General features: G+C 46.9%; 1 protein-coding gene across 2 annotated transcripts in view; it reads left to right on the top strand.

Annotated features, from left to right (window-relative positions):
• Positions 1-23,709: 23,709 nt before the first annotated feature.
• Positions 23,710-26,909, top strand: part of B3GLCT (beta 3-glucosyltransferase) — a 604,827-nt gene continuing 601,627 nt past the window's right edge. For both annotated transcript variants that reach the window (XM_040340455.1, XM_040340454.1), the window contains exon 1: positions 23,710-23,871. In XM_040340455.1, the coding sequence (XP_040196389.1) occupies positions 23,784-23,871 (88 nt within the window). In that variant the 5' untranslated portion in view covers positions 23,710-23,783. The remainder of the gene's footprint in view (positions 23,872-26,909) is intronic.

Here is a 26,909-nt window from a genome sequence, read left to right as displayed (position 1 = left end):
ATGAAATGTTTTTGTTCTGTCGTTTCTACACAGTCCAAATTCCTATGTTGTGGAGAAACCCCTCTGTGTCCACGAATATAACCTTAATATGGGAGGGGTGGACCTCGACGACCAGTTGTTGACGCCATACCTAATTGCCCGTAAGGCCAGATGCTGGTATAAAAAAGTGTCTGTAAATGACGCTGAATGTTTATGTGCTATACAAAGCTTCAGGAGGAACTAAATCCTTCCTTAAATTCCAAGTGTCATGGACCTTGGAATGCAGAAGTGTTCCTCCCTGAAAGCTGTTACACGGTGGGGGGTCTTCTTCCCTGTCTTAAAGCTCCAGACGGCTCCATTGTTCTGTGTCTGGCTATTGTGTACATTGATTGCCCCCTGGGGCTTCTGTCTCATTACACATAACAGTCCCTCCATTCAAGCTATCGGACCAATCCCTGCTGACTTATTTCCAAGTCCTCATTTGCATGGCTAAGGAGGACCTGAAGGAGAACTACATTTACTTTACAATTGACCAATAGGAAAGCGATTGTTGGGGGCGGGATGTTCCAAATTCTGTTTAAATGTGTGTTGTGTACTTCCAATAAAGGTCTTCCTGTTTGAACTTACATACAGCCTGCCTGGTGTTTGTTCTAATGGATTACGAACGGCACATAGCTGTAGTTCGGATCCCGGAGCCTTGGATGACCGAACCATCAGACGTTGCGATCTGCAAACTGACTCACTAGTAGCAGAGGAGTGTCGGGAGAGCGGAAGCGAGCGAGCAAGGGTCTCGTTACATTGGTTGGCAGCGGTGGGATTTGCTCTCCAGTTACTGGGGCACTCCAAACCACCACAATGAATGACCAGCTACGCAGCATGCAGGAGAGCCACTGTCACGGTCTGGGGTCAGGCTCAGAGGCCAGTAGCTATAGCAGCTGAGCAGGTCACCCTGGCTGATGACACGGGGTCACCTGAGGTGCGGAATCTAAGCGCTAACCGGTATTCACCAGAGCTCCTGAAGGTGGAGATGGATTTTGCTGCGTGTTAGCGCCAGGTCGCGGTCCTCAGGATTGCCCCACCAGGAGGTGAGAAAGCCGGGGTACAATAGCAGATAAGCAGGTAAGGATCAAACAGAAGCGTGGTCGGTAAACAAGCCAAAAGGTCGGTAATGAGTATTTGTAGGTTGGGATCAGGCAGAAGCGTAGTCGATAACAAGCCAAGGGTCGATAACGAGCAGTAGCAAATATGGACGGCAGCAGAGAAGACAGGAGCGAGATACAGGCTGGAGATAGCACAATATTCTGGCAAGGAGGAAGTGCAGAGACATGGCTTATATCAGGAAGTTGGTGGGAGGAGCAAGGGGTTCAAGGTTCAAGACAATCAAGACACAAGGCAGGAATGTTCAATGGATCAGATGGGTTTGTCCAGCAGATCAGACAGGGAGCTATCCAGCATCCCAGATAGCTCAGTGAGAAGGTTCACTGCCAGACACAGCTGAGGTCCCAGGTTCGAATCCAGGTCCTGACAGTACTCCCCTCCTCCCAGGACGTCCACTGGACGTCTTAGGGCCAGGTTTCTGAGGGAACCTCTGGTGAAATTCCCTTGTTAATCTAGGGGCATGGACATTCTTTGCAGGCTCCCAAGAATTTTCTTCTGGCCCATAGCCTTCCCATTGAACCAAATATTGCAGTTTGTTCCTAGAGATCCTGGAGTCAAGAATTTTTCCCACTACAAATTCTTCTTCACCCTGTACCTCAACAGGTGGAGGAGGAGGATGAATTCTTCCAGAAAAGGCATTTTCATGAAACTGTTTGAGTAGTGATATATGAAAAACAGGGTGAATCTTCATATTGTCAGGAAGTTTTAGGCGAAAAGTGACAGGGTTGATTTGAGCAGAAATCTCAAAAGGTCCAATAAACTTTTGACCCAACTTAGCACATGGAACCTGAACCTTTAAATTTTTGGTAGATAACCAGACCTTGTCACCTACCTGAAAGGTGGGAATAGACCTACGGTGTCTGTCAGCAGCCTTCTTGTAATATTCCTGCGCCTCCTTCAATGTATCGGTCAATTTCTCCTGGATCTCATGTAATGAAGTTAGTCTGTTGGTAACAGCAGGAATTGAAGTTGGGATAGGGAGATCAGGAATAAAAACTGGATGATACCCGGTGTTTAGGAAAAAAGGGCTTTGGGAAGTGGAGCTATGTTTAGAATTATTATAAGCAAACTCAGCCGTAGGAAGGTAGTCCACCCAGTCGTCCTGGATATAACTCACGAAACATCGAAGGTATTGCTCCAGAGTTTGATTGGTCCTCTCGGTTTGACCATTAGACTGTGGATGAAAAGCTGAGGACAGATTAATTGTTACACCCAAAGCTGAGCAAAAACTTTTCCAAAATTTTGAGGTAAACTGTACCCCTCTGTCAGACACCACATCATCAGGAATTCCATGAAGTTTAAAAACTTCTCTAACCATTACCTCAGCAGTATGTTCGGCAGAGGGTACCCCCTTCACTGGAATAAAATGAGCCATCTTAGTGAGACGGTCAACGACTACTAGAATGGTGGTCATTCCTTTCGAAAGAGGAAGGTCAACCACAAAGTCCATAGAAATTGACCCCCATGGTCTTGATGGAACAGGCAGTGGTAGAAGTAACCCCAGAGGAGAAGATCGGGGTGTCTTATTGCGAGCACAGGTTAGACATGAAGCCACATATCTCTTTACATCTTTCTTGTACCCAGGCCACCAAAAGGAACGTGATAAGAGTTCTTCTGTCTTAGAAACCCCAAAATGACCAGCAAGTTTAGAGTCGTGTACCAACCTGAGGGCTTCTACCCGAACTGATTCAGGTACATAGAGGCAATGTGCTTGAGTCCAAAAACCATTGTTGTACTTGAGGTTAATGTCTTTAGGAGGATTATTAAGAAGTTGGTCATTCTCATACCCCTCCTTGAGGAGATTAAGAAATGTCTTTGAACTTGTGGCCCCTAGAAAGTTCTTTTGAGGCAGGATTGTACATTCAGAGTTTCTTTTCTGGAGGGGCCCAGGCAACATCCGTGATAGGGCATCAGCCTTACCATTCCTTGACCCTGGGCGGTACGAGATAACAAAATTGAACCTAGAGAAGAAAAGGGTCCAACGTGCTTGTCTAGATGACAACTTTTTAGCAGACCTAATAAATTCTAAATTTCTATGATCGGTGAGAACGGTTACAGGATGCTTAGCCCCTTCTAACAGATGCCTCCACTCAGAAAATGCTTCCTTAATTGCCAGCAGCTCCTTGTTTCCAATGTCATAATTCCTCTCGGCAGGAGACATCAGTCGAGAGAAATAAGCGCAAGGATGAAGCTGCATTTTTTCTCCAATTCGCTGAGAAAGGATAGCTCCCACAGCAGAATTAGAAGCATCAACTTCTACGATGAAAGGTAGTTCTGGATCTGGATGTACCAGGATTGGCGCAGAAGTGAAGAGAGTTTTAAGTTTATTAAAGGCAGTCTGTGCCTCAGGTGACCACAAAAAGGGCATCCCTTTCTTTGTCAGCTGTGTAATTGGAGCAATTACCTTGGAGAAATTCCTTATAAATCTTCTGTAAAAGTTGGCAAATCCAACAAATCGCTGTATCTCCTTAACAGTTCTAGGGACAGGCCAATCCACCACTGCTTTGATCTTATCAGGATCCATGCTTACCCCTTCAGAAGAGATTATGTATCCCAAGAACTGGATCTGAGTTTGTTCAAACTCGCACTTTTCTAGTTTGATGTAAAGTTTATTCCGCCTTAATCTCTCGAAAACAATACAGACATGTTTGCGGTGTTCTTCCAAAGTATCAGAGAAAATGAGAATGTCATCCAAGTATGCTATTACAAACTGATCAAGCAAATCTCGAAAAACATCATTAATAAAATGTTGAAAAGTTGCGGGAGCATTGCAAAGCCCAAAGGGCATGACCAAAGACTCAAAATGTCCATATCTGGTTCTGAAAGCAGTTTTATATTCATCCCCGGGACGAATGCGGACAAGGTTGTATGCCCCCCGTAAATCTAATTTGGTAAAGAGTTTGGCGGAGCGGAGTCTCTCAAGCATTTCTGGAATGAGCGGGAGTGGATATCGATTCTTAATTGTGATCCTATTTAGATCTCTGTAGTCAATACACGGACGCAGGGTGGAGTCCTTCTTTACCACAAAGAATAAGGCTGCCCCAGCAGGAGAGGTTGAGTGTCTGATAAAACCCTTCTCTAGATTCTCATTAATCCACTCTTTAAGCACCTTCAGCTCAGGTTCTGATAAAGAATAAAGGCGCCCAAATGGTATTTCTGCCCCTGGAAGCAATTCAATGGGACAATCATAAGAGCGATGAGGAGGCAGCTGATCTGCACCCTTTTTATCACAAACGTCCCGAAACTCAAGATATTGTGGAGGTAGCTTGTCGTATGACTTAATGGTTGCCAAAGCTGCTTGTAAATCCTGGGTTGGTGAAGGGCTTATTTGATAAGATTCTTTGCAATGTCTTTTGCAGTGGTCAGATGTAAAGCTTAAAGAACGTGTCTCCCAGTTGATGGAGGGATTATGGATAGAGAACCAAGGAATGCCTAGGATAATAGGGAATTTGGGTGATGTGATCAGCTCAAAGCTGATGGTCTCCTGATGGTCAGTCTCAATTAAGAGCTTCAGTGGGATGGTCTCGTGGGTAACTGGTCCTGAAGACAAAGGTGAGCCATCCACAGTTTCCATATTAATAGGGGCGAGTTTATTTCTTATTAGAATGTTATTACTTTGGGCAAATTCTATGTCCATGAAGTTTCCCCCGGCCCCTGAGTCCAGCATAGCAGAGCAAGGTATTTCATTGCTTTCAACGATAAGCCTTATTGGGATAACAAAATGAGTTGATACGGAATTAACTTTATTTGCTTCCTGAATCAAAGGTGAGACGGACTGAGAAATTAAGTTTATTTGTTCAGATACTGTAACATCCGTTGCTGCAATTGTTCTTTTAAATTTATTGGGACAATTAACTGCATAATGTCCGGAGTCTCCACAATACAGACATAAGTTCTCTGAACGTCGTCTATCTTTCTCCTGAGTAGTAATAGACCTTTTAATAGCATCCACCTGCATAGGTTCAGGAGCGTCAGAATCAGGAAAAACTCTTGGACCCTTAGGCAAATACTGAGTAGTAGAAAAACGCATGCCACCATTACTGCCTAAGATTCCCAGTCTCTCCTTTCTCCTTTCAGTAAGTCTCTGATCAATTCGAATACATAATTTAATGAAAGCCTCGAGGTCGTCAGGACTTTCTACTCTGGCAAGCTCATCTTTTACTTGTTCCGAGAGTCCTTGACGGAACTGACTCTTTTGTGCTGCTGGATTCCAATTGGTATCTGAGATCCAGCGTCGAAATTCAGTTGTGTACTCTGCAACAGAGCGTCTACCCTGCCGTAAATTGTGCAATTTAGCCTCAGCAGTAGCGCAGCGGTTAGGATCATCAAAAACTTGGTTCATCGCAGTCACAAAAGAATTGAAATCATCCAGGACGACATCATCTTTCTCCACATAAGGGGAGGCCCAGGCTAAAGCTTCCTCAGTCAGGAGGTTGATAATAAACAGCACCTTTTTCCTTTCAGAAGTAAATGCAGCAGGTTGCATCTGAAAGTATATACGACATTGATTAAGGAACCCTCTATAATTGCGGCGGTCTCCGTTAAACTTAAGTGGTAGGGGCATTCGTGCATTAGAATCTACAGCAGCAGTATCTCGGGCACGAAAGTCACGCAATTGTTTATTCAGATCAAGGATTTCCTCCTGTAGCGCTTTCAGTTCAATTTGTAACTCTGAAATCTTTTCCTGGGAGTTAACAGCATACGTCTGCAACTCACCGATTTGCATTCTGAGAGGGGCTACAGCAGCTGCTACAACGGCCTCCATGTTTTGGGCCAGAATATTCTGTCACGGTCTGGGGTCAGGCTCAGAGGCCAGTAGCTATAGCAGCTGAGCAGGTCACCCTGGCTGATGACACGGGGTCACCTGAGGTGCGGAATCTAAGCGCTAACCGGTATTCACCAGAGCTCCTGAAGGTGGAGATGGATTTTGCTGCGTGTTAGCGCCAGGTCGCGGTCCTCAGGATTGCCCCACCAGGAGGTGAGAAAGCCGGGGTACAATAGCAGATAAGCAGGTAAGGATCAAACAGAAGCGTGGTCGGTAAACAAGCCAAAAGGTCGGTAATGAGTATTTGTAGGTTGGGATCAGGCAGAAGCGTAGTCGATAACAAGCCAAGGGTCGATAACGAGCAGTAGCAAATATGGACGGCAGCAGAGAAGACAGGAGCGAGATACAGGCTGGAGATAGCACAATATTCTGGCAAGGAGGAAGTGCAGAGACATGGCTTATATCAGGAAGTTGGTGGGAGGAGCAAGGGGTTCAAGGTTCAAGACAATCAAGACACAAGGCAGGAATGTTCAATGGATCAGATGGGTTTGTCCAGCAGATCAGACAGGGAGCTATCCAGCATCCCAGATAGCTCAGTGAGAAGGTTCACTGCCAGACACAGCTGAGGTCCCAGGTTCGAATCCAGGTCCTGACAGCCACGCTGAAAGACTTACTTGAGAGCCGTGGAGGGACCGGTGGGACAAAGAACAAGGCCACCCTGGTCAGTGAGCTAGCCAAGATGAAACAGAGGGACCCCGGTCCGTTGAAGACTTGTTTCAGCAACGAGTTCGAAAGCGGTTGGCATTATATGGTGCTAACCCATCAGAGACCGCCATACAGAATGCTATTAGAGGCATCCAGCTGCAGGATGAGCGACGAGAGAGAGAACGAGAGTGACAAGAGGAGCTGGAGATCGCCTACAGACAGCGGCTAGACTCTGCTCAGCAGCAGGGTGGGGCTCCCGTTGCCTGGGACTGTCTTGTTACACCAAGAAAGAGATTATCACAGCCCTTCTGTTTCCAGATGGTGCTGTGGCCCACCTTCCCAACGCAAATGCAGTGAGCCGGCTGCATGAGAGGCATTTTCTGTATGTCCTCCCTGGTACCCCTACCCAAAGAAATCCCCAAAGAAGATGTCATGTCTGTAGAAAATGCAGATTTAGGCGTGACATACACTTTTATTGTCCCTTCTGTCCTGACCAGCCTGGTCTCTGGCTGTTTCAAATGCTAGGGCACTACACAGTCCTAGGGCACACTTACATAGTGTCTCGAAAGATGAGATGGCCATCACATTTTGAGAGACCCTAATCTGGAACGCTTACAGTTTACATTTTTTTTTTTAAAGTGAAAAAAAAAAAAAAAACACAAAAACACAAAAAAAAAAATGAGTTTTGAATAAAAAATAATAATAATAATTTCTTCTTTTTTTTGCCCTTTCCTATATCTCTCGTTGTAATCATTCAGAAAGGAAGACGGAAAGAAGAAGGAAAAAAAAACCCCAACAAAAATTCACTATTTGCCTTTTCCTTCCCTCCCTCTCCCAGCCTCCCCCTGTCCCCCCCTCACCCCACCCCCACCCCCCAGTCCATCCCAGTCCTCCTCTTCTTATTTTCTTATTGTTGAGACTACTCTTGAGAAGCCCTGTTAATTTTGTGGCCACAGAGGTAGTTCAATTATAGGCATTTGAAGCTCCCTTAAGAAGTCCGGCAGATGCGTAATGTCCCTGAATATTATTGTACGTCCGTTATGGTGTACTTTTATTTGAAAGGGATACCACCATCTATATAATATTCCATTTGCTCCGAGTGCTTCCAAGAGAGGTTTAAGTGCCTTCCTCAAAGTCAGAGTATATTTAGATAAATCTTGGAACAGGATTATTTGTGCTCCATCAACCTCTATGATTATTTGTTGCCGTGCTGCCGCCATAATCCTTTCCTTGATATGGGAGTAGTGTATTCTACAGATTATATCTCTGGGCTTTGAGGGATCCGAACTTTTGTGGCCGAGTGCGCTCTATCTATTTCCAATTCAATCGTAGCTGGACATTTCATAAGTGTATTAAACATTTCCTGTAACATTGCTACTAGATCCTCTGGGCCGGCTGCTTCTGGCATACCTCTGATCCTGATGTTATTTAGTCTATTTCTGTTCTCGAGATCATTAATAGCAGAAATTGCATATTTTAAGCCAAGTTCTTGTTCTTGATTTTTCCTCTCTGTTTCCATCAATTTGTGTTCAATTTCTGAGACCCTAGTTTCAATAGTGGCCATCTTATCTTGAGTATCTGCAAGGGATGTTTTTACTTGTTGTCAGCTTTGTATGTAGACTCAAATCTGAACACATATTTGTCCATATCCTCCCTCGTTGGTAGAGATTGAATATAGGCCTGCATTTTCCAGTGCCCTCCTCCCTCAGTGATCCCCTCTTCTGTTATAGGATTTTGCGCACTTAAGGGGGGACTGCTATCTGATTTATCTAGCTCTCGTGTTGAAGATGAGAGATTTAGTTCTGTTATATTATGGGCATCTTTATGACTTGGGATCAGTGGCTATTGCAGGAACCCTTTTATGTCAGTGTGTGCTGATTGTGTTTTGGGGGTACTTTTAGTTGCCCCTCCTGTGGATCCCCTCTTGGGTTTCTGTGCTTGTGCCTTGGGTGGCATATTGCAGTCACTATGCTTTATTTAGAAGTGGAATTAAGGATCTCACCTCCAATCTTGCAATGATAGTTGTCCAGCGCAAGCTTTCTTGTTCAGGAGCGTTACCTCCTTGTTCCAGCTCTGGCTCCCAGTGATGTGTGTTTAGCAGGGGGGGGGGGGGGTTGGTTATAGCCAGTCCCTTCACTTCTGCTGCTTCTCCTCCGGCTCTACCCAGCGCCACTCAGGGCTTGTCTCGCTGTCTTCTGGAGTGCGGGGAGAGTGCGAAAATGCAGGGAGCTTTGATCCTGTCCCCTATCGTCTGCTGGCAATCAGAGAAGTTCATCTGCTTCCACTCCCGCTCCTGCTTTCTCAGCAGCCGTCTCGTGTTCAGACAGGCAGCGTGGGTTTTTTCCTCTACCCTCTATACGGCTGCACGGCTTTCGCTATTCGGCTCACCACTCCACCCATAGCTGGGTTTTCGTTCCTGCTCGCTCCCTCACTACCCGCCTCGCAAACAGGCAGCGCGAGTCTGTCCGTCACTGTACAGTCTGTTGGGCTCTGTCTACTCCATCTGCTCGACTCAGCGCCCACTTCTTCCTGCTCTCCAGCCACGTGACCCTGCTCCTCTCAGCACTGGATGGATAGATGTTCCTTCCTTCCCTGTATGTCTGGCATGGAAACAGACGCTTCAAATGCAGTCTGGAGGTGGGGAAGAGTGGGGAAGGATAGAGGCTAATTTGATAACATATCCTGGGCTTGGAGGAGCTTAGCACAGCTACCTCACCATGCGGCCATCTAAGTCAGTTCCTCCACCCCCAATCACCAGCATCCTGCAGCCTGAATACATTTTGACCTAAATATATGACTAAAATTGTTTTTTTTTTGTATAACAAAAAGTAGAAAATAAATTATTTTTCCCCAAACTTTCAGTCTTTTTCCATTCATATCGCAAAAAATAAAAACCGCAGAGGCAATCAAATACCATCATAATAAAGCCCCATTTGTGGAAAAAAAAAGGATACAAATGTTTTTTCCCACAAAAAAAGTCCTGGGGAGTGATGTTCTGCAGGAGCTAGAGAAGAGGAGAAGCAATAGCCGGCATGGAGATGTGCAGGGGAAGAGACTGTGAGTGTTAGAAGTGCATCAGTTTTAAGGCTAAATCTACTAATCAATGTTCTCTAAATGTGATGGCAATTCAGCAAGTGCTATGGGCATCTCATATCTTCCTTTACCCCAACCCAGTTATACCCCCGCAATAAACAAAACAAACGCAAATAACTGCTCATTGTCTCAGAAGTGATATATGGGGGTCTGGCAGCAGGGTGATTTGGTGGATGTTTGTTACTATTAGCAACCAAGCACTACATTTGGAAGGTATGAGTGGGATACTCCAACTAGAACTATTCACACTAGATGAGGACAACTCTCATTTGGCCTCACCGCACACACTGCTTTTGACCATACAGCCACATGTTAAGTCTTCTTGCTCTCACTAGCAAAAGACTGGATTAACTTCAAGACACTCTCTAGCATCCCCTTTACTGACACCCGTCCACTGACTCTTCTAGCTGAAGGGGGAGGCCCTCGCTCAACAAGCCCCAAAGACACAGATCTGTACTCACAGAAGGCAGAATCAGACCCTTCCTGGTGTCTTCCTTTCAGTCAGCTCTGCAGGACCTCTGGGTTCAGCTTCTCTCTCTCTTTCTCTCTCTAGGCCCCTGGGTCAACTACCCAGGGCTGCACGAATGCCTCCGTGGAGGAGAGGGCAGCCGCCCCTCTCCCTCCTGGGCTCTGTTCCCCTGGCTCAACTCCCCTGAGCACATGTACTCTGGCTTTTTATACAGTATCCCACAATGCAATGTACCACTTTCCTTCTGCCAATTGCCAGGGCTGTAACAAAACCTGTGCACTCACTTGTCAGGTCCCCTTCCACTGTTTAATATGCCTCCCTATTGGACCAGTGGGGGACAGTCAGAACAAGCTGAGCTGCACCTGAGTACAATGAGCAGACCTAACCAAAAGATCCTGCTCCCTGGTAGGCAGAGAGCACCCTAAGGCCCCGTACACACGGCCGAGGAACTCGACGTGCCAAACACATCGAGTTCCTCGGCCAGTTCAGCCCTGAAGCCGCCGAGGAGCTCGGCGGGACGAGAGCTCCCATAGAACAACGAGGAAATAGAGAACATGTTCTCTATTTCCTCGCCGAGGTCCTCTTTGGCTTCCTCGGCCGAAAGTGTACACACGGCCGGGTTTCTCGGCAGAATTCAGCCAGAAACTCGGTCGGAAGCTGAATTCTGCCGAGGAAACTGGTCGTGTGTACGGGGCCTAAGTTTTACCTGACCATCTTCCTGGTACGCAGAGAGATCAAAAACTACACTCTCTTCTAGCACCTACCTAGGAGGGTGCTACATCAGTAATAAACTTTTTCTGAACCAGTAAGACCACCCACTGTTAGAATTTTGGCTGATTCCTCTGAAATTAGAAACATAGAAACATTAAAAAGTGAACGGCAGAAAAAGACCAAGTATTACAATGAGTTTGACCCCTTTTTTTTTATTATTGTTTTTTTGTTAACTTTGTTGTCTGATTTCGTAATGGAAGTGACGTTTTGTCACAGCCATCTTGGCACACCCCACACTTGGCCACACTAAGCCTACAGTCTGAAATCGCCAAGCGGACATCTTTTTACACCATCCTTAATCTTGCATTTCAAACTTATTTGTACCACTAAACTGAGCTTATATAGTGAAATACCGGATTTAGAAGTCCGTGACACTGTTTTGATATTGAATTTTAAAAGCAGCGGCAAGCCTGTTGATTTCACACATTTGCTAATGCGACAGAACACTGCTGCTTTTAAAATTAATCAAAACAGTATCACTGACTTCTAAATACTGTATTTCACCATATAAGCTCAGTTTAGTGGTAAAAATAAGTGTGAAATGCAAGACTCCGGTGGGTGTAAAAAGACGTCCGCTTGCCGACTGTAGACTTAGTACGGCTGAGTGCTGGGTGTACCAAGATGGCCGTGACGGAACGTCACTTCCGTTACAAGTTTTGAGTGTGGGTCGCCTTATCTGACGGAACACCATCTACTGTTGACTGCCTCACCACCTCTGCCTTTTTTTTTTTTCCAAGAATCAACTACCCTTTAAGTAAAATACTGTAATACTTTCTAAGATTAGTTTTGAACTTTCCTTCAGTTCGTTTGAGGTCATGGCCCTGTGTTCTTTATTTTGATTTCATATTGAAAAAACTGACTTCCTGAACCTTATTTACCCCCTTATGTATTTAGAGGTTTCAATCATGTCTCCACTTTCCCTTCTTTCCTCCAGACTGCACATATTAAGTTCTTGAAGTCGCTCTCGATATGTTTTATACCTCAGACCTTTCACCATTTTTGTTAGCAGTCTCTGGACTCATTCTATCTTATCAATACCTTTCTGTAAGTGAAATTCTAGCATAGTGCAGTGTATGGCCAGCTTTACAGTTTTAACCACTTGCCGCCCGCCAATGACATATTGACGGCGGCAAAGTGGTTGTAGAATCCTGACCGGACGTCATATGACGTCCTCAGGATTCTCAGCCGCTGCGCGCCCCCGGGGGCGCGCATCGCGGCGATCGTTGTTGCGGGGTGTCAGTCTGACACCCCGCATCCTGACAGGGGGGGTTCGCGCTGATTGTTTATCAGCGCAGCCCCCCCTCGGATCGCCACATGGACCACCAGGGATGCCCACCAGGGAAGGGCAAAACAAAAAAAAAGTCAAAAAAAAAAGTCAAAAAAAAAAAAAAAAGTCTGAAAAAAAAAAAAAATGGAAGAAAAAAAAGATGTCAATCAGTGCCCACAAATGGGCACTGACTGGCAACAAGTAAATCAGTGCCGCCCCACAGTGTCCATCAGTGCCGCCCCACAGTGTCCATCAGTGCCACCCCACAGTGTCCATCAGTGCCACCCCACAGTGCCCATCAGTGCCACCCCACAGTGCCCATCTGTGCCACCCCACAGTGCCCATCTGTGCCACCCCACAGTGTCCATCTGTGCCGCCTATGAGTGCCCAGTGCCGCCCATGAGTGCCCATCAGTGCCGCCCATGAGTGCCCATCAGTGCCGCCCATGAGTGCCCATCAGTGCCGCCCATGAGTGCCCATCAGTGCCGCCTATGTGTGCCCATGAGTGCCGCCTATGTGTGCCCATCAGTGCCGCATGCCAGCGCCGCCAATTAGTGCCACCTCATCTGTGCCCGTCAGTACTACCTCGTCGATGTCCATCAGTGCCATCTCATCTGTGTCCATCAGTGCCACCATATCAGTGCCTGTAATTGAAAGAGAAAACTTACTTATTTACAAAAAAATTACAGAAAAAAATAAAAACGTAATTTTTTTCAAAATTTTCGGTCTTTTTTTAGTTGTTGCGCAAAAAAAAAAAATCGCAGAGGTGATCAAATACCACCAAAAGAAAGCTCTATTTGTGGGTAAAAAAGGACGCCAATTTTGTTTGGGTACAGTGTAGCACGACCGCGCAATTGCTATTCAAAGTGCGACAGTGCTGAAAGCTGAAAATTGGCTTGGGCGGGAAGGTGTATACGTGCCCTGTATGGAAGTGGTTAAACTTCAGAGGGGGTCAGATATGGGAGGTGTTGCATATGTATTCCCTGCTACATTCACTTCCAATGGCAGATTCATGCAGGGTTAAAATCCAAGCACCTGGCCAAGGCAGAGACATGAGCTATGAACAGCTGGTCAGGGCTGTTTTCTGAAATCTGGACTCTGCTTTATGCAATAACCACCACATCTACATTCACCTCTGTGATTAGGAATGGACAGCAGATTCCTGTGGCAGGAATCCCAGGTGTATGCAAACAGCTGCGGCAGGGAAGCCTGTATAAATGAATGACAGGCTGACTGCAGCTGCATCTGTCGGCATCTAATCAAACAAGGATTTTGCAGGAATCATTTGTCTATTTCACCTGTGTGAATGTAGAGTGACATGAGACCAGATTTATTATCATACAATGGCATGGTTTTCTAGTGAAAACAGGACTTTTTAAAATGTATTAATAATATTAATAATAATAATTATGTAGCACTACCCCCGGAGGAGCTGCTGGTTGTTTTGGGTGGCACATTTACCTCATGGCTCCCCCGAATTCCTAGGGGTGAATGATGCGTATTGCATTTAGTAGAAGTAAAGGAATGTCCGCAACAGGTGTTCTTTGCTGTGCTCTTTTATTACCCAGCCGGGTAAAAACAATAAAACTTGTGGTGAGGAAAGTAAAGTTGAAGAAGAAAGGAGAATAGCAAATTCAGGCGTGATGATAGGGAAACAGTCCTGCTCCCAAGCGTAACACTTCTCTGCGCCACTCCTGCTGGAGTGGGTTTAGTGTACCCGGACAGACCTCTCTCACTGACATGACAGCCGGAGTATCACTCGAACATTTGTAGGATAAAGTCCCTGCCACAGACCCTCCCTGGTGAACTTGAACTTGAGGAAAAGTCTCTGCCACAGACCCTCCTTGGTGAACGTCAGGGAGACACCTCTGCCACAGGCCCTCTCTGATTTGTAGTTACGGAGGCAATCCTCTTTAGATGAATTGCGCCTGGATCTCCTTCAACTTGTTGCCCAGGTACCGACTGACAGGTGATCAATCCTTCAGTGTCCGGCTACCTTGATTCCCAGTGGTTTGTCAAAGGCCCTTTTGGACCGCCAGCCTCTCAATAGCGCTCCTCAGACGGACTCCCCACCGAAACAGAAATACAGCTTGGGATCCTCAAAGGTGGGAACTCAGTCGCTCACTGGATCCCCCCAACGCTGTTCAGATGCTCTGGGCCATTGTGGCCCCGGAACCAGGAACACCGCGTGGCACGCACGCCCCGGTAGACCATAATGCCGGGGCACCGTGATGTGGTCACCCTAAAGGTGGGTGCCACACTCGAAGAAGAAGACCGGGCCCAGACTGGGACAAAAAATAGGCCCGGGCAATTTAGACTGAGCAGCCAATTTTCCAGCAACCACCCGTTCGCGAGGGCGGTTGGCGACCGGATAATCACGGAGTCGTTCCTCTGCACTTTAATGTAATGGGGCACTGTGATATAAAGGGGAATGCACTGTAATAATTACAGTCTACCTTTACAGTGCAGTTCCCTTTTCATCACAGTGCCCCTACCAATCACAGCCCCCCATTACAGTGCCCCTTGCAGTCATGCCCCCTCCTTTTTCCTCTGTAATCACAGTGGCCCCTTTTACTCTCTGCCTCCTCTGCACAGTCCTACCTTTGGCAGGGCAGAGGCATAATTCCTCTACCGGCTCTCCCACCCCTCCAATGATGTCATCCTATCAGCAGAGTAGGGTGCGGGAGGAGCTGTAGATCTGGATCATATTAACAAACGGGTGATTACGGGAGACTCCCGCTCTCTGTGCAGATCTCCAGCTCCTCCCACCCCCTACTCTGCTGATAGAATGACATCATTGGAGGGGTGGGAGAGTCGGTAGAGGACACACGGGCATGGCTGCATAGTATCCCCCTCTCTCAAGCACTCTGTATATCAGATCTATGTAGATCACTCTCTCAAATAATGATGTGATCATTATAATTGTACCGTCCCCTGTATATCTATATTGAACCTGTATTACCATTGATTAGGTCCTTCTGTACCCAGGCTTCTATTTTCACCTATAATATTTTAGATTTTCCCATTTTTCTTTTCCCCTCTTTCTGTTTTTTTATGTTTCGTGTTCTTTCATTTTTATCCTTTATTATTAGTTTTGATTTCTCCTTTTTTCCCCTTTTCTGCTATTTTTATAATTATTTATATTTATTTTTATATTTTTTTAAATAATTCTTTATTAATATTATTATTTAATTTTTTTACACTTTTTTTTTTTTATTGCTGAGGTAATTTTCTTTACTTGTTTTTTTAAGTTTATTTTCCAACATATTTCTCAGTTGCACCTTATCCTCTTAATTTGTCTCCTTTATTCCAATAATTTCTTCCTTTTTTTCCTATTCTCATTTCTCTATCTTTATTCTTTTTTCTTTTTCACTAGTATTTTTCTCTTATTTTCCTTTCCTTTGTCTCTTCTTTCTTTTTTCCCTTTAAAAATTCCCCTTTTTTTAATCTGTTCTTCCTTCCTTCACTCTTCTTCCCCTTTCTTATTTCCTTTTTGCCGCTATTCACCTTTATCTATTTACACTTTCCTGTGTCCTCCATTGCTCCACTTGCCTTTTCTCATTTACCCATTTTTCTCCTGTCTCCTTTCCGTGTATTCACTCCCGATCTGATGGCTTCACTTTGTTTACTGCCTCCTTCATTCCCCTTGGTTTTTTGAAAGGACGCAATCTGCCTAGGTGGGCGGGGTCTCTGACGTCATATGTTTCCAAGAAATCAGCGGCCCCAGCCCTGGCAGTATCCCCGTTGCCTGGCTATCGCTGGCCACAATGCGTGTGCGTGGACAGCGAGCGCTCTTTTAATTGGATCAGACTGCTACCTAGCAACCACGGATCCCGGCACACAGGATTTTTAAGTATGGATCTCTGGCTCCTCCCGCCCCTGCTCTGCTAATAGATACAGGCACAGCATGAGGTGAGCCTGTGTTAACCCTCTCCACTCCATTATCACTGCTTGCCTCCCACTGTGCGGCCCAGTCATCAACAGGCATCAAACCATGGCCCCGAGGTTGAGCCCAGCAGCCCCGGACCAGCATGCACAGCCCCTATGGCCAGTCTGGGCCTGAAGAAGACCCAGAACCAATGGCGTCCATCTCATAAATACCCCTCCCCAGCATGCACAGCGAGGTCAAACCTTCCTGATTGGCTGCTGGGAAGAGCACCCAAGCCTTGGACTCCACTGCTGCCACCTGCAGCACCAGGGTTGGAAGAACACCCCAGTACAGCAGAATAAGCCCACAGCACTGCCAAGCTGAGACAGAGACCCTGTTTAACACATAACAATTTGGATCAGAGTTTAACTACACTCTGATCTCCCTCTAAATTTAACTAGCACCGGTACTGTAAAGTAACCAGGCGCTACAATTATAAAAATAACAAATAGTACTATGCAAAAATTAGGATACTGACAAAAACACAATATTAGTGCTAGGGCACTGACTGCTTGCTTTACTATACATGAGACCCATCGCCCCTGCTAGTAACGCTCTCACACTGTCTTCTTGCCCTTAGTAACGACATGTCACCTCTTCACCCTGTGTGTGTGCATAGCAGCCCTGTTCTTCTATACGCCATTACCACCATGCACCCCTTTAGTTAACTTCAGGCCAGACATGGAAACGTTTTTAAAAGTTTTACTGGAATAGTGCAGCATGATGAATAACACAAGATAACAGTTCAACATTATTAAAGCGGGGGTTCCGCGGGTTTCGTTTTTTTTTTTTTAATCCCTCGGGCGCTCTTACCTTGTGAAAACAGCCACTCGTATGTCCCACTGTTATAGCCGCCCGCATTGTGTTTGGCCCGCAAACGATACTTTATAAAATTAGTAGGTGGACGTTTCCATCTTCAGTGTGGGCACTCTAAAGCCCAGCAGGAATTTACACCTGTGTTCCCTAAGCTAAAATGGCAAATTAGGATCCGCCCTGGTCACATGACCCGCTTGCCAAGTCACGTGACCCGCGAGATTACACTACAGCGCGTCTCCTGGGAGTCTCGACACATCACTCCCAGGAGACATCAAGCTGATCGGGGAAAACTAAAGGCACCCCACTCCCGCGGGAAAAGGATCCAGGAGGAAGACAAAATGCTGCCGAATCAAGGTAAGGAAACAGAACAAAAAAAAAAAAGGACGGATTGTACATTAACGATGGGTAATGGTATGGACAAAACAAACTTGAATTTTAGGGTGAACCTCCGCTTTAAAGTGGATGTAAACCCTCCATACACCTAGTGAAGTGAGAAGCCTCAGATGATACACAGAGATGAATCAAATCTCCCTACATAAGTTTTACATGTATATTCTGCTGTCTTCACATTTATATACTGTTTAGAAAGTTCAGATCGTGTTAGGAAATGTTTTCTTCCTGTTTAACACAGAGTGTGATGTCTGGGCATACAGCCGAGATAGTTAACATTGCTGATTGGAGGAAATGCACACACCCCCTCTCCACAGGCAGAGACTCTCAGAGGTGTTTTGTAACAGGGCCGTCTGCTTATCTATTTATAGCAACCTCCCCTGACAGAAATTTCAGGATCCTGTCTCTCTGATCCTCCTCTACTCCCACTGTTTCAAAAAATAACCTGATATTTACAGAGTCAGGGCACATGCTCAGTTTGGTGTGTAATGCTAGAGAGGTTTTTTTTTTTTGTGGGAGGGTGCATGTGATCAGCACAGGGCCAATTAGCACTGTCCAGACAGAGGATCAGGGAAGAATGAAAACTCCTCCTACAAGCTTTACTACTGCTGGTATTTAGCAGTTTATATTTACTAAAATAATTGCATTTTCATGTTCTGTGTACTGTGGGAGACCAGATATAGTGAATGTAGGTTCTGGGTTTAGTAATATTTTAACTTTGAACTATGGCCCTAGAATTATTGCTTTCACTCTGCCGTTCATGGCAATACCTCACATGTGGACTGACTGATGTTTAAATATATGAGCTTACTTTGTGCTTCTTTTATGGGGTGTGTACAGGGATGAATAAATATTTTTAACCACTTCAGCCCTGGAGGATTTGGCTGCCAAATGACCAGGCCACGTTTTGCGATTTGGCACTGCGTCGCTTTAACTGACAATTGCGCGGGTTGTGCGATGTGGCTTCCAAACAAAATTTACGTCCTTTTTTTCCACAAATAGAGCTTTCTTTTGGTGGTATTTGATCACCTCTGCAGTTTTAATTTTTTTGCGCTATAAACAAAAATAGAGCGACAATTTTGAAAAAAAAAACTATATTTTTTACTTTTTGCTATAATAAATACCCCCCAAAAATATATAAAAAACATTTTTTCCTCAGTTTAGGCCGATATGTATTCTTCTACATATTTTTGGTAAAAAAAATCGCAATAAGCGTTTGATTGGTTTGCACAAAAGTTATAGCGTCTACAAAATAGGGGATAGTTTTATGGCATTTTTATTAATATTTTTTTTTTACTAGTAATGGCGGCGATCTGCGATTTTTATCATGACTGCGGCATTATGGCGGACACATCGATAACTTTTGACGCTATTTTGGGACCATTCCCATTTATACAGCGATCAGTGCTATAAAAATGCACTGATCGCTGTATAAATATGACTGGCAGTGAAGGGGTTAACCACTAGGGGGCTAGGAAGGGGTTAGGTGGGTCCTTAGGGAGTGATTCTAACTGTGTGGGGGCGGGGCTTACTGTGACATGATCACTGCTCGCAATGAGAGGGAGCAGACGATCAGTGTCCTGTCACTAGGCAGAACGGGGAGATGCCTTTTTTACACTTGCCTCTCCCCTGCTGCTCTGTGACTCGATTGCGGGACACCGGTGGACATCGAGTTCGCGGGTCCCACGGGCACGGTCACAGAGCTTGCGGCGCAAAATTCAAAGTAACGTAAATATATGTTACTTTGCACAGCCGTGCCATTCTGCCGACGTAAATGTACAGGCGGCGGTCGGCAAGTCGTTAAATATATATATATATTTTTTTATGCATTTTTTTATAAAAAAAATTCTTATGTAATAGCATGGACAGGTGACAGGTGAAAAAGTCTATTTGACCCCAATGTCTCCCTTGCCCTCCAAAGCAACTATTCAAACTCAGATCGTGATGGAAAATGACCGCTGTGTCCCTGGAAATGACAGTACATTTCATGTCTGGGATTATTAATTGCAGATAGAATTGAGGAATGGATGTTCTATAAATTCCTCCTGCTTTTACCAAGGAAGCAATTTCTTGCGGTCCTGGGTTCCCTGGTTTAACAGGAGAGCCCTGGAACCAATGAGGGTGTTGCCAGCGTGGATCAGGGCTCAAGTCCTGCGGGAACGCGTGGGAACGGAGTTCCTGCACTTTTTTCACAGCAGGAACTCAGTTCCCTTTGCAGGACTAGAGCAGCTGAGAGCAGTCAAGCCGCCCGAGCCAATCCTAAGCGGTGATGCCCAGCTCGATTCACTGTCAGAACTTGCTTCTTTCTAAATCCCGTGATAACTCGCGGGAGACCTCCGCAATGTCTCCTGGGAACAATGACAAAAGCTCCCAGGAGACATTGCGGCATCGAGGAAGTGACAGAATACCTGCACACTACCCGATGAATCCATATACAGGAAGCGGCCAGTAACCTAAAGGATTACTAAGGTACAGTGTATCGAAAAAAAAACACAACACATGCGGTTTAGTAATTATGCATATGAGCGTATCATTTTTTCTTTTGGTGGGGGAGTGGATCTTGGGTGGGAGTTCCCACACTTTTTCCCCCAGGACTTGACCCCTGGCGGGGAGTGGGGTCTTTTCTCTGCGCCATCAGAGAAAGCGCTTGCTGTGAAAATGAACAGTAACAGTCAGGCCTCTTTTAGCAACATCCTGGGAGTTTTCCAGACAGGCTTTATGAGGTACATAAAGGACTTACACCTACAGCAAGGGCATTATTCATGTTTTAGCCTAGTACACACGGTCGGATTATCCAACGGGAATTGTGTGATGACAGGCTGTTGTTGCAAAATCCGACCATTTGTATGCTCCATCGAACAATTGTTGTCGGATTTTCCGCGGACAAATGTGGGATAGCATGCTTTAAAATTGTCTGCCAACAATTGTGTGTTGTCGGATTATCCGATCGCGTGTACACAAGTCTGTCGGACAAAACTCCAAAGTAAAAACATGCATGCTCAGAAGCAATGCTCACCATAACACAACATTAGCAGAAGTTGCCCAAAGGGTGGCGCTAAAGAGTTGAAAAAACATGTCGTTTCGTGTTTGTTGGCTGACAATTCTTTGCAGTTTGTATGTGTAGCGCCTGTGTACTTTATGGTACTGGTGCTAGTAAAATTTAAGGTTAGATCAGAGTGTAGTTAAACTCTGATCCAGATTGGTAAGTGCAAAATAGGGTCTCTGTCTCAGCTTGGCTGTGCTGCGGGCTCATTCTGTTGTACTGGGGTGTTCTTCCAGCCCCGGTGCTGCAGGTTGCAGCAGTGGAGTCAAGGTTTGGGTGCTCTTTCCCGGCAGTCAATCAGGAGGGTTTGTCCTCGTTATGGGGAGGGGTATTTATGAGACAGACGCCATTGGTTCAGGGTCTTCTTCGCCCAGTGTGGCACTAACCTTTAGGGTGGCCACACCACGGCGCCCCGGCGCTATGGCCTACCGGGGGGCGTGCATGCCACGCGGTGTTCCTGGTTCTGGGACCATGTTGGCCCGGAGCATCTGAACAGCGACGGGGACCCAGTGAGTGACTGGGTTCCCATTTCTGAAGATCCCAAGCTGTACTGCTGTTCGGTGGGGAGTCAGTCTTAGGAGCGCCATTGAGAGGCTGGCGGTCTAAAAGGGCCTGAACAAACCACCAGGGATCAAGGTAGCCGGACACTGAGGGATTGATCACCTGTCAGTTGGTACCTGGGCGACAAGTTGAAGGAGATCCAGGCGTAACTTATCTAAAGAGGGATATCTACAAGAATCCAATCCAGAGAGGACCTGTGGCAGAGGTGTCTTTCTGAGGCTCACCAAGGAGGGTCTGTAGCAGAAACTTTATCCTACAATTGTCCGAGTGATACTCCGGCTGCCAGGTTCAGTGAGAGAGGCCTGTCCGGGTACACTAAACCCATTTCTGGTGGGAGTGGCGCACAGAAGTGTTACGCTTGGGAGCAGGACTCTTTCCTATTATCACGCCTAAATCTGCTATTCTCCTTCCTTCTTCAACTTTACTTTCCTCACCACAAGTTTACTGTTTTTACCCGGCTGGGTAATAAAGAGCACAGCAAAGAGCACCTGTCCAGACATTCCTTTACTTCTACTATATGCAATACACATCATTCACCCCTAGGAATTTCGGAGGAGCCATGAGGTAATGTGCCGCCCAAAAATCCAGAAGCTCCTCCGGGGGTAGTGCTACATATACAATAAAAGTTCCTGGCCAACGCCCTTCAGACAAAAGTCCTACACTTTGTCCACAGAAAATCCGACCGTGTGTACAAGGCTTTAGTCAAAGCTGCAAAGTTTGCTATTTATCGACCTTCACCATCACAGGAGCAAGTGGCTTCTCTGACAGAAACCCTCTCACATATTCTTTCTCTGTCCTGATGCAGAGACTGTGATCTCAGCATTTGAGGCTTCTCTTAGACCCCTTTCACACTGAGCTGCTAATAGCGTCGGCGGTAAAACTCCGCTATTTTTACCGCCGGCGCTATGGGCGGATTTGCCTGGCATTTCGGCTGCGTCTATCTGTGGGGGGGCAGAGGCTGCGTCTATCTGTGAGGGGGCAAAGGCTGCGTCTATCTGTGGGGGGGGAGGCTGTGTCTATCTGTGGGGGGGGCAGAGGCTGCATCTATCTGTGAGGGGGGGGGCAAAGTCTATGTCTATCTGTGGGGGCAGAGACTGCGTCTATCTGTGGGGGGTGCAGAGGCTGCGTCTATCTGTGGGGGGGGGGGGCAAAGGCTGTGTCTATCTGTAGGGGGGGGCAGAGGCTGCGTCTATCTGTGGGGGGGCAAAGGCTGCGTCTATCTGTGGGGGGCAGAGGCTGCGTCTATCTGTGGGGGGTGCAGAGGCTGCGTCTATCTGTGGGGGGGGGGGGCAGAGGCTGCGTCTATCTGTGGGAGGGGGCAGAGGCTGCGTCTATCTGTTGGGGGGGCAAAGGCTGCGTCTATCTGTGGGGGGGGGCAGTGGCTGTGTCCACCTGTGGGCGGGCAGTGGCTGTTTCTATCTGTGGGGGGGCAGAGGCTGCGTCTATCTGTGGGGGGTCAAAGGCTGCGTCTGTGTAGGGGGGAAAAATCAGTGTCTCTCTCTTATTTACTCTGGGAACATTAGTGACAAAAAACTGATTGGTTATAATAGCCCGCCTTGCTATATAAAAAAAAAAAAAATGTTTTTTTGCTTTCAGATCTACTTGAAATCACATTACTTATGCCCTGTACACACGATCGGTTTGTCTGATGAAAACGGTCCGATGTGGGCCCCATCGTTTTTTTTCCCATCGGTGAAAATACTTAGAACCTGTTTTAAAATTATCTGATGGTTAAAAAACCGATAGAAAAAAACGATCGTCTGTGGGCAAGTCCATCGGTTAAAAATCCACGCATGCTCAGAATCAAGTCGACACATGCTCGGAAGCATTGAACTTCATTTTTCTCAGCACGTTGTTGTGTTTTACGTCACCGCGTTCTGACACGAACGGATTTTTAACTGATTGTGTAGGCAAGACTGATGAAAGTCAGCTTCATCGCATATCTGATGAAAAAATCCGTCGGTCCGTTTTTATCGGATGAACCGATCGTGTGTACGTGGCATACAGTAACTGTATATTGTAGTTGTTTATAGATTAAATACCAAAATTTGCACTTAAAACTGCAATTTTGGAACTGCCAGTAAAAACGTGGCTGTGTCCGTTAATTTTGGGTGTTGTGCCAGTAAATTTCAGCTTGGTAGATTCGCAACACTGGCGCTGTCCCAATTTATTTCAATGGGCAGCAGCGGTGAAGGGGCGGTAAACACACCGCTCCAAAGATGCGGCTAGCAGGACTTTTTTTTACTGTCCTGCTAGCGCAGCTGTTTAAGGGCGTTTTGCAGGTGCCATTTCTAACGCTTTATCGCCTGCAAAATGCTCCAGTGTGAAAGGGGTCTTATAAACGTCCTGAGAAGACAAGAGTCCTTCCAGTCAGCATTCATGAGGTACATAAAAGGCCTACACTTATAACAAGGGCTGTAGTAATTTTTAGTCACAGCCGCACTGTATAGGCGTATATGTATATGTAGGTAAAGATGAACCAATCCTTTCAGCTTTTTCTTTTACTTCTGTATTTCCTATTAAATCCTGTATAATAATAATAAGAGAGAAAACATCTGAAAAGGACACGTTGTAACAATGCACTCCATACAGAGGTCTCCTCTCTCTCAGCACTCATCTTTCCAACACTTCCACGCCACAACACAAACTTTCTTCCTTTTCCTCTATTCACTAGTACGGGTCTGGCCTAAGCCAATCGGTGCGCCCCTCTCAGCGGCCAATTAGAATGTGCCCGGAAGTAGCCAATCGGCGGACTTCTTTGATGAGGCCGTCAGAGGTTGGCTGAGCCTGTCAGTGTAGTGGCAGCTCTGTGTGAGGAGTGTGTATTGCTGTGTCGGGATGCTGTGTGTGTCGGAGCGCTCTCCTGTGCAGTGCAGGCTGAGCTCCACAAACATGCCGGGCGGTATCCGTCTCCTCCTCCTCCTCTGTGAGTACCACATCCCCTATATTATATATATGAGAGAGCGAGAGAGAGAGCGCCTTCCACTTCTACACCGGGAACTTTCTGTGTCCTCCCACCTAGGAAACTTTCCCCGGACTACACCGAGCCGGGCTGTGTAAGGAGACCCCCGGAGTCCGAGATCACCTCTCCCCTGTGTGTGTGTGTGTGTGTGTGAGGGGTGTCCTTCCTCCACTCACCCGGGACCCATGTCCTCCTACCCGGCTCCGATCATCTCCGTTCTACATCTGTATACATCGCCAGCCGCTCTCCTCTCTTCACTCTCCTCTCTCATCCCCGTACATTCTCTTCTCTCTCTTCTAAATTTTCTCTCTTCTTTTCCCACACTCCTTTTTTTTTTCTTTTCTCAGTCTTTCCTCCTTTTTTTTTTCTTTCGATTTTCACTTCTCTTATTTACTCATGTGCTTCTTTTTTGTTTGTTTGGTGTTCCTGCTCTTCTTCGCTCGCCCTCTTCTTCTTCGCTCGCCCTCCTCTTCTTCTCTTTGCTCGCCCTCCTCTTCTTCTCTTTGCTCGCCCTCCTATTCTTCTCTTCGCTCGCCCTCTTCTTCTTCGCTCGCCCTCCTCTTCTTCTCTTCGCTCGCCCTCTTCTTCTTCGCTCGCCCTCCTCTTCTTCTCTTTGCTCGCCCTCCTCTTCTTCTCTTTGCTCGCCCTCCTCTTCTTCTCTTCGCTCGCCCTCCTCTTCTTCTCTTTGCTCGCCCTCCTCTTCTTCTCTTTGCTCGCCCTCCTCTTCTTCTCTTTGCTCGCCCTCCTCTTCTTCTCTTTGCTCGCCCTCCTATTCTTCTCTTCGCTCGCCCTCTTCTTCTTCGCTCGCCCTCCTCTTCTTCGCTCGCCCTCTTCTTCTTCGCTCGCCCTCTTCTTCTTCGCTCGCCCTCCTCTTCTTCTCTTTGCTCGCCCTCCTCTTCTTCTCTTTGCTCGCCCTCCTCTTCTTCTCTTTGCTCGCCCTCCTCTTCTTCTCTTTGCTCGCCCTCCTCTTCTTCTCTTTGCTCGCCCTCCTCTTCTTCTCTTTGCTCGCCCTCCTATTCTTCTCTTCGCTCGCCCTCTTCTTCTTCGCTCGCCCTCCTCTTCTTCGCTCGCCCTCTTCTTCTTCGCTCACCCTCCTCTTCTTCTCTTTGCTCGCCCTCCTCTTCTTCTCTTTGCTCGCCCTCCTCTTCTTCTCTTTGCTCGCCCTCCTCTTCTTCTCTTTGCTCGCCCTCCTCTTCTTCTCTTTGCTCGCCCTCCTCTTCTTCTCTTTGCTCGCCCTCCTCTTCTTCTCTTTGCTCGCCCTCCTCTTCTTCTCTTTGCTCGCCCTCCTCTTCTTCTCTTTGCTCGCCCTCCTCTTCTTCTCTTTGCTCGCCCTCCTCTTCTTCTCTTTGCTCGCCCTCTTCTTCTCTTTGCTCGCCCTCTTCTTCTTCGCTCGCCCTCTTCTTCTTCGCTCGCCCTCCTCTTCTTCTCTTTGCTCGCCCTCCTCTTCTTCTTCTCTTTGCTCGCCCTCCTCTTCTTCTTCTCTTTGCTCGCCCTCCTCTTCTTCTTCTCTTTGCTCGCCCTCCTCTTCTTTGCTCGCCCTCCTCCTTCTCTTTGCTCGTCCTCCTTCTTCTCTTTGCTCGTCCTCCTTCTTCTCTTTGCTCGTCCTCCTTCTTCTCTTTGCTCGTCCTCCTTCTTCTCTTTGCTCGTCCTCCTTCTTCTCTTTGCTTGTGCTCCTCTTCTTCTCTTTGCTCACCCTCCTCTTCTTCTCTTTGCTCGCCCTCCTCTTTTTCTTCTTTTCCCTCCCCTTCCTCTTCTTCTCTTTGCTCGCCCTCCTCTTCTTCTCTTTGCTCGCCCTCCTCTTCTTCTCTTTGCTCGCCCTCCTCTTCTTCTCTTTGCTCGCCCTCCTCTTCTTCTCTTTGCTCGCCCTCCTCTTCTTCTCTTTGCTCGCCCTCCTCCTTCTTCTCTTTGCTCGTCCTCCTTCTTCTCTTTGCTCGTCCTCCTTCTTCTCTTTGCTCGTCCTCCTTCTTCTTCTCTTTGCTCGTCCTCCTTCTTCTTCTCTTTGCTCGTCCTCCTTCTTCTTCTCTTTGCTCGTCCTCCTTCTTCTTCTCTTTGCTCGTCCTCCTTCTTCTTCTCTTTGCTCGTCCTCCTTCTTCTTCTCTTTGCTCGTCCTCCTTCTTCTTCTCTTTGCTCGTCCTCCTTCTTCTTCTCTTTGCTCGTCCTCCTTCTTCTTCTCTTTGCTCGTCCTCCTTCTTCTTCTCTTCGCTCGCCCTCCTCTTCTTCTCTTCGCTCGCCCTCCTCTTCTTCTCTTCGCTCGCCCTCTTCTTCGTTCTCTCTTCTTTGCCCACTCTCTTCTTCGCTCGCCCTCCTCTTCTTCTTCTCTTCGCTCGCCCTCCTTCTCTTCGCTCGCCCTCCTCTTCTTCTCTTCGCTCGCCCTCCTCTTTGCTCGCCCTCCTCCTCTTCTTCTCTTTGCTCGCCCTCCTCCTCCTCTTCTTCTCTTTGCTCGCCCTCCTCCTCCTCTTCTTCTCTTTGCTCGCCCTCCTCCTCCCCTCCTCCTCTTTGCTCGCCCTCCTCCTCCCCTCCTCCTCTTTGCTCGCCCTCCTCCTCCTCTTCTCCTCTTTGCTCGCCCTCCTCCTCCTCCTCTTCTCCTCTTTGCTCGCCCTCCTCCTCCTCCTCTTCTCCTCTTTGCTCGCCCTTCTTCTCTTTGCTCGCCCTCCTCCTCCTCCTCCTCCTCCTCCTTCTTCTCTTTGCTCGCCCTCCTCCTCTTCTTTGCTTAGGCTCTTTTTATTTATTTTTTGCTCACACTTCTCTTCTTTGCTTACGCTTCTCCTTCTTTTTATTTTTTTCTATGTTTGCGTTCCTCCTCTTTCTTTTTCTATGCTTGTGCTCCTCCTCCTTTTCTACACTTCCTTTTTTTTTCTCCTCTTTTTTGCCTGTCCTCCTTCTTTGTTCGCACTTCTTCTTCTTCTTTGCCCATGCTTCTTCTGCTTTTTCTTCTTCTTTGCCCATGCTTCTTCTGCTTCGTCTTCTTTGCCCACGCTTCTTCTTTCTTTGCCCACGCTTCT

This window comes from Rana temporaria, chromosome 2 (assembly GCF_905171775.1).
Source record: "Rana temporaria chromosome 2, aRanTem1.1, whole genome shotgun sequence".
Classification (NCBI taxonomy): domain Eukaryota; kingdom Metazoa; phylum Chordata; class Amphibia; order Anura; family Ranidae; genus Rana; species Rana temporaria.
The sequence above is the reverse complement of the archived record's forward strand: the minus strand, read 5'-3'. Positions and strand labels throughout refer to the sequence as shown.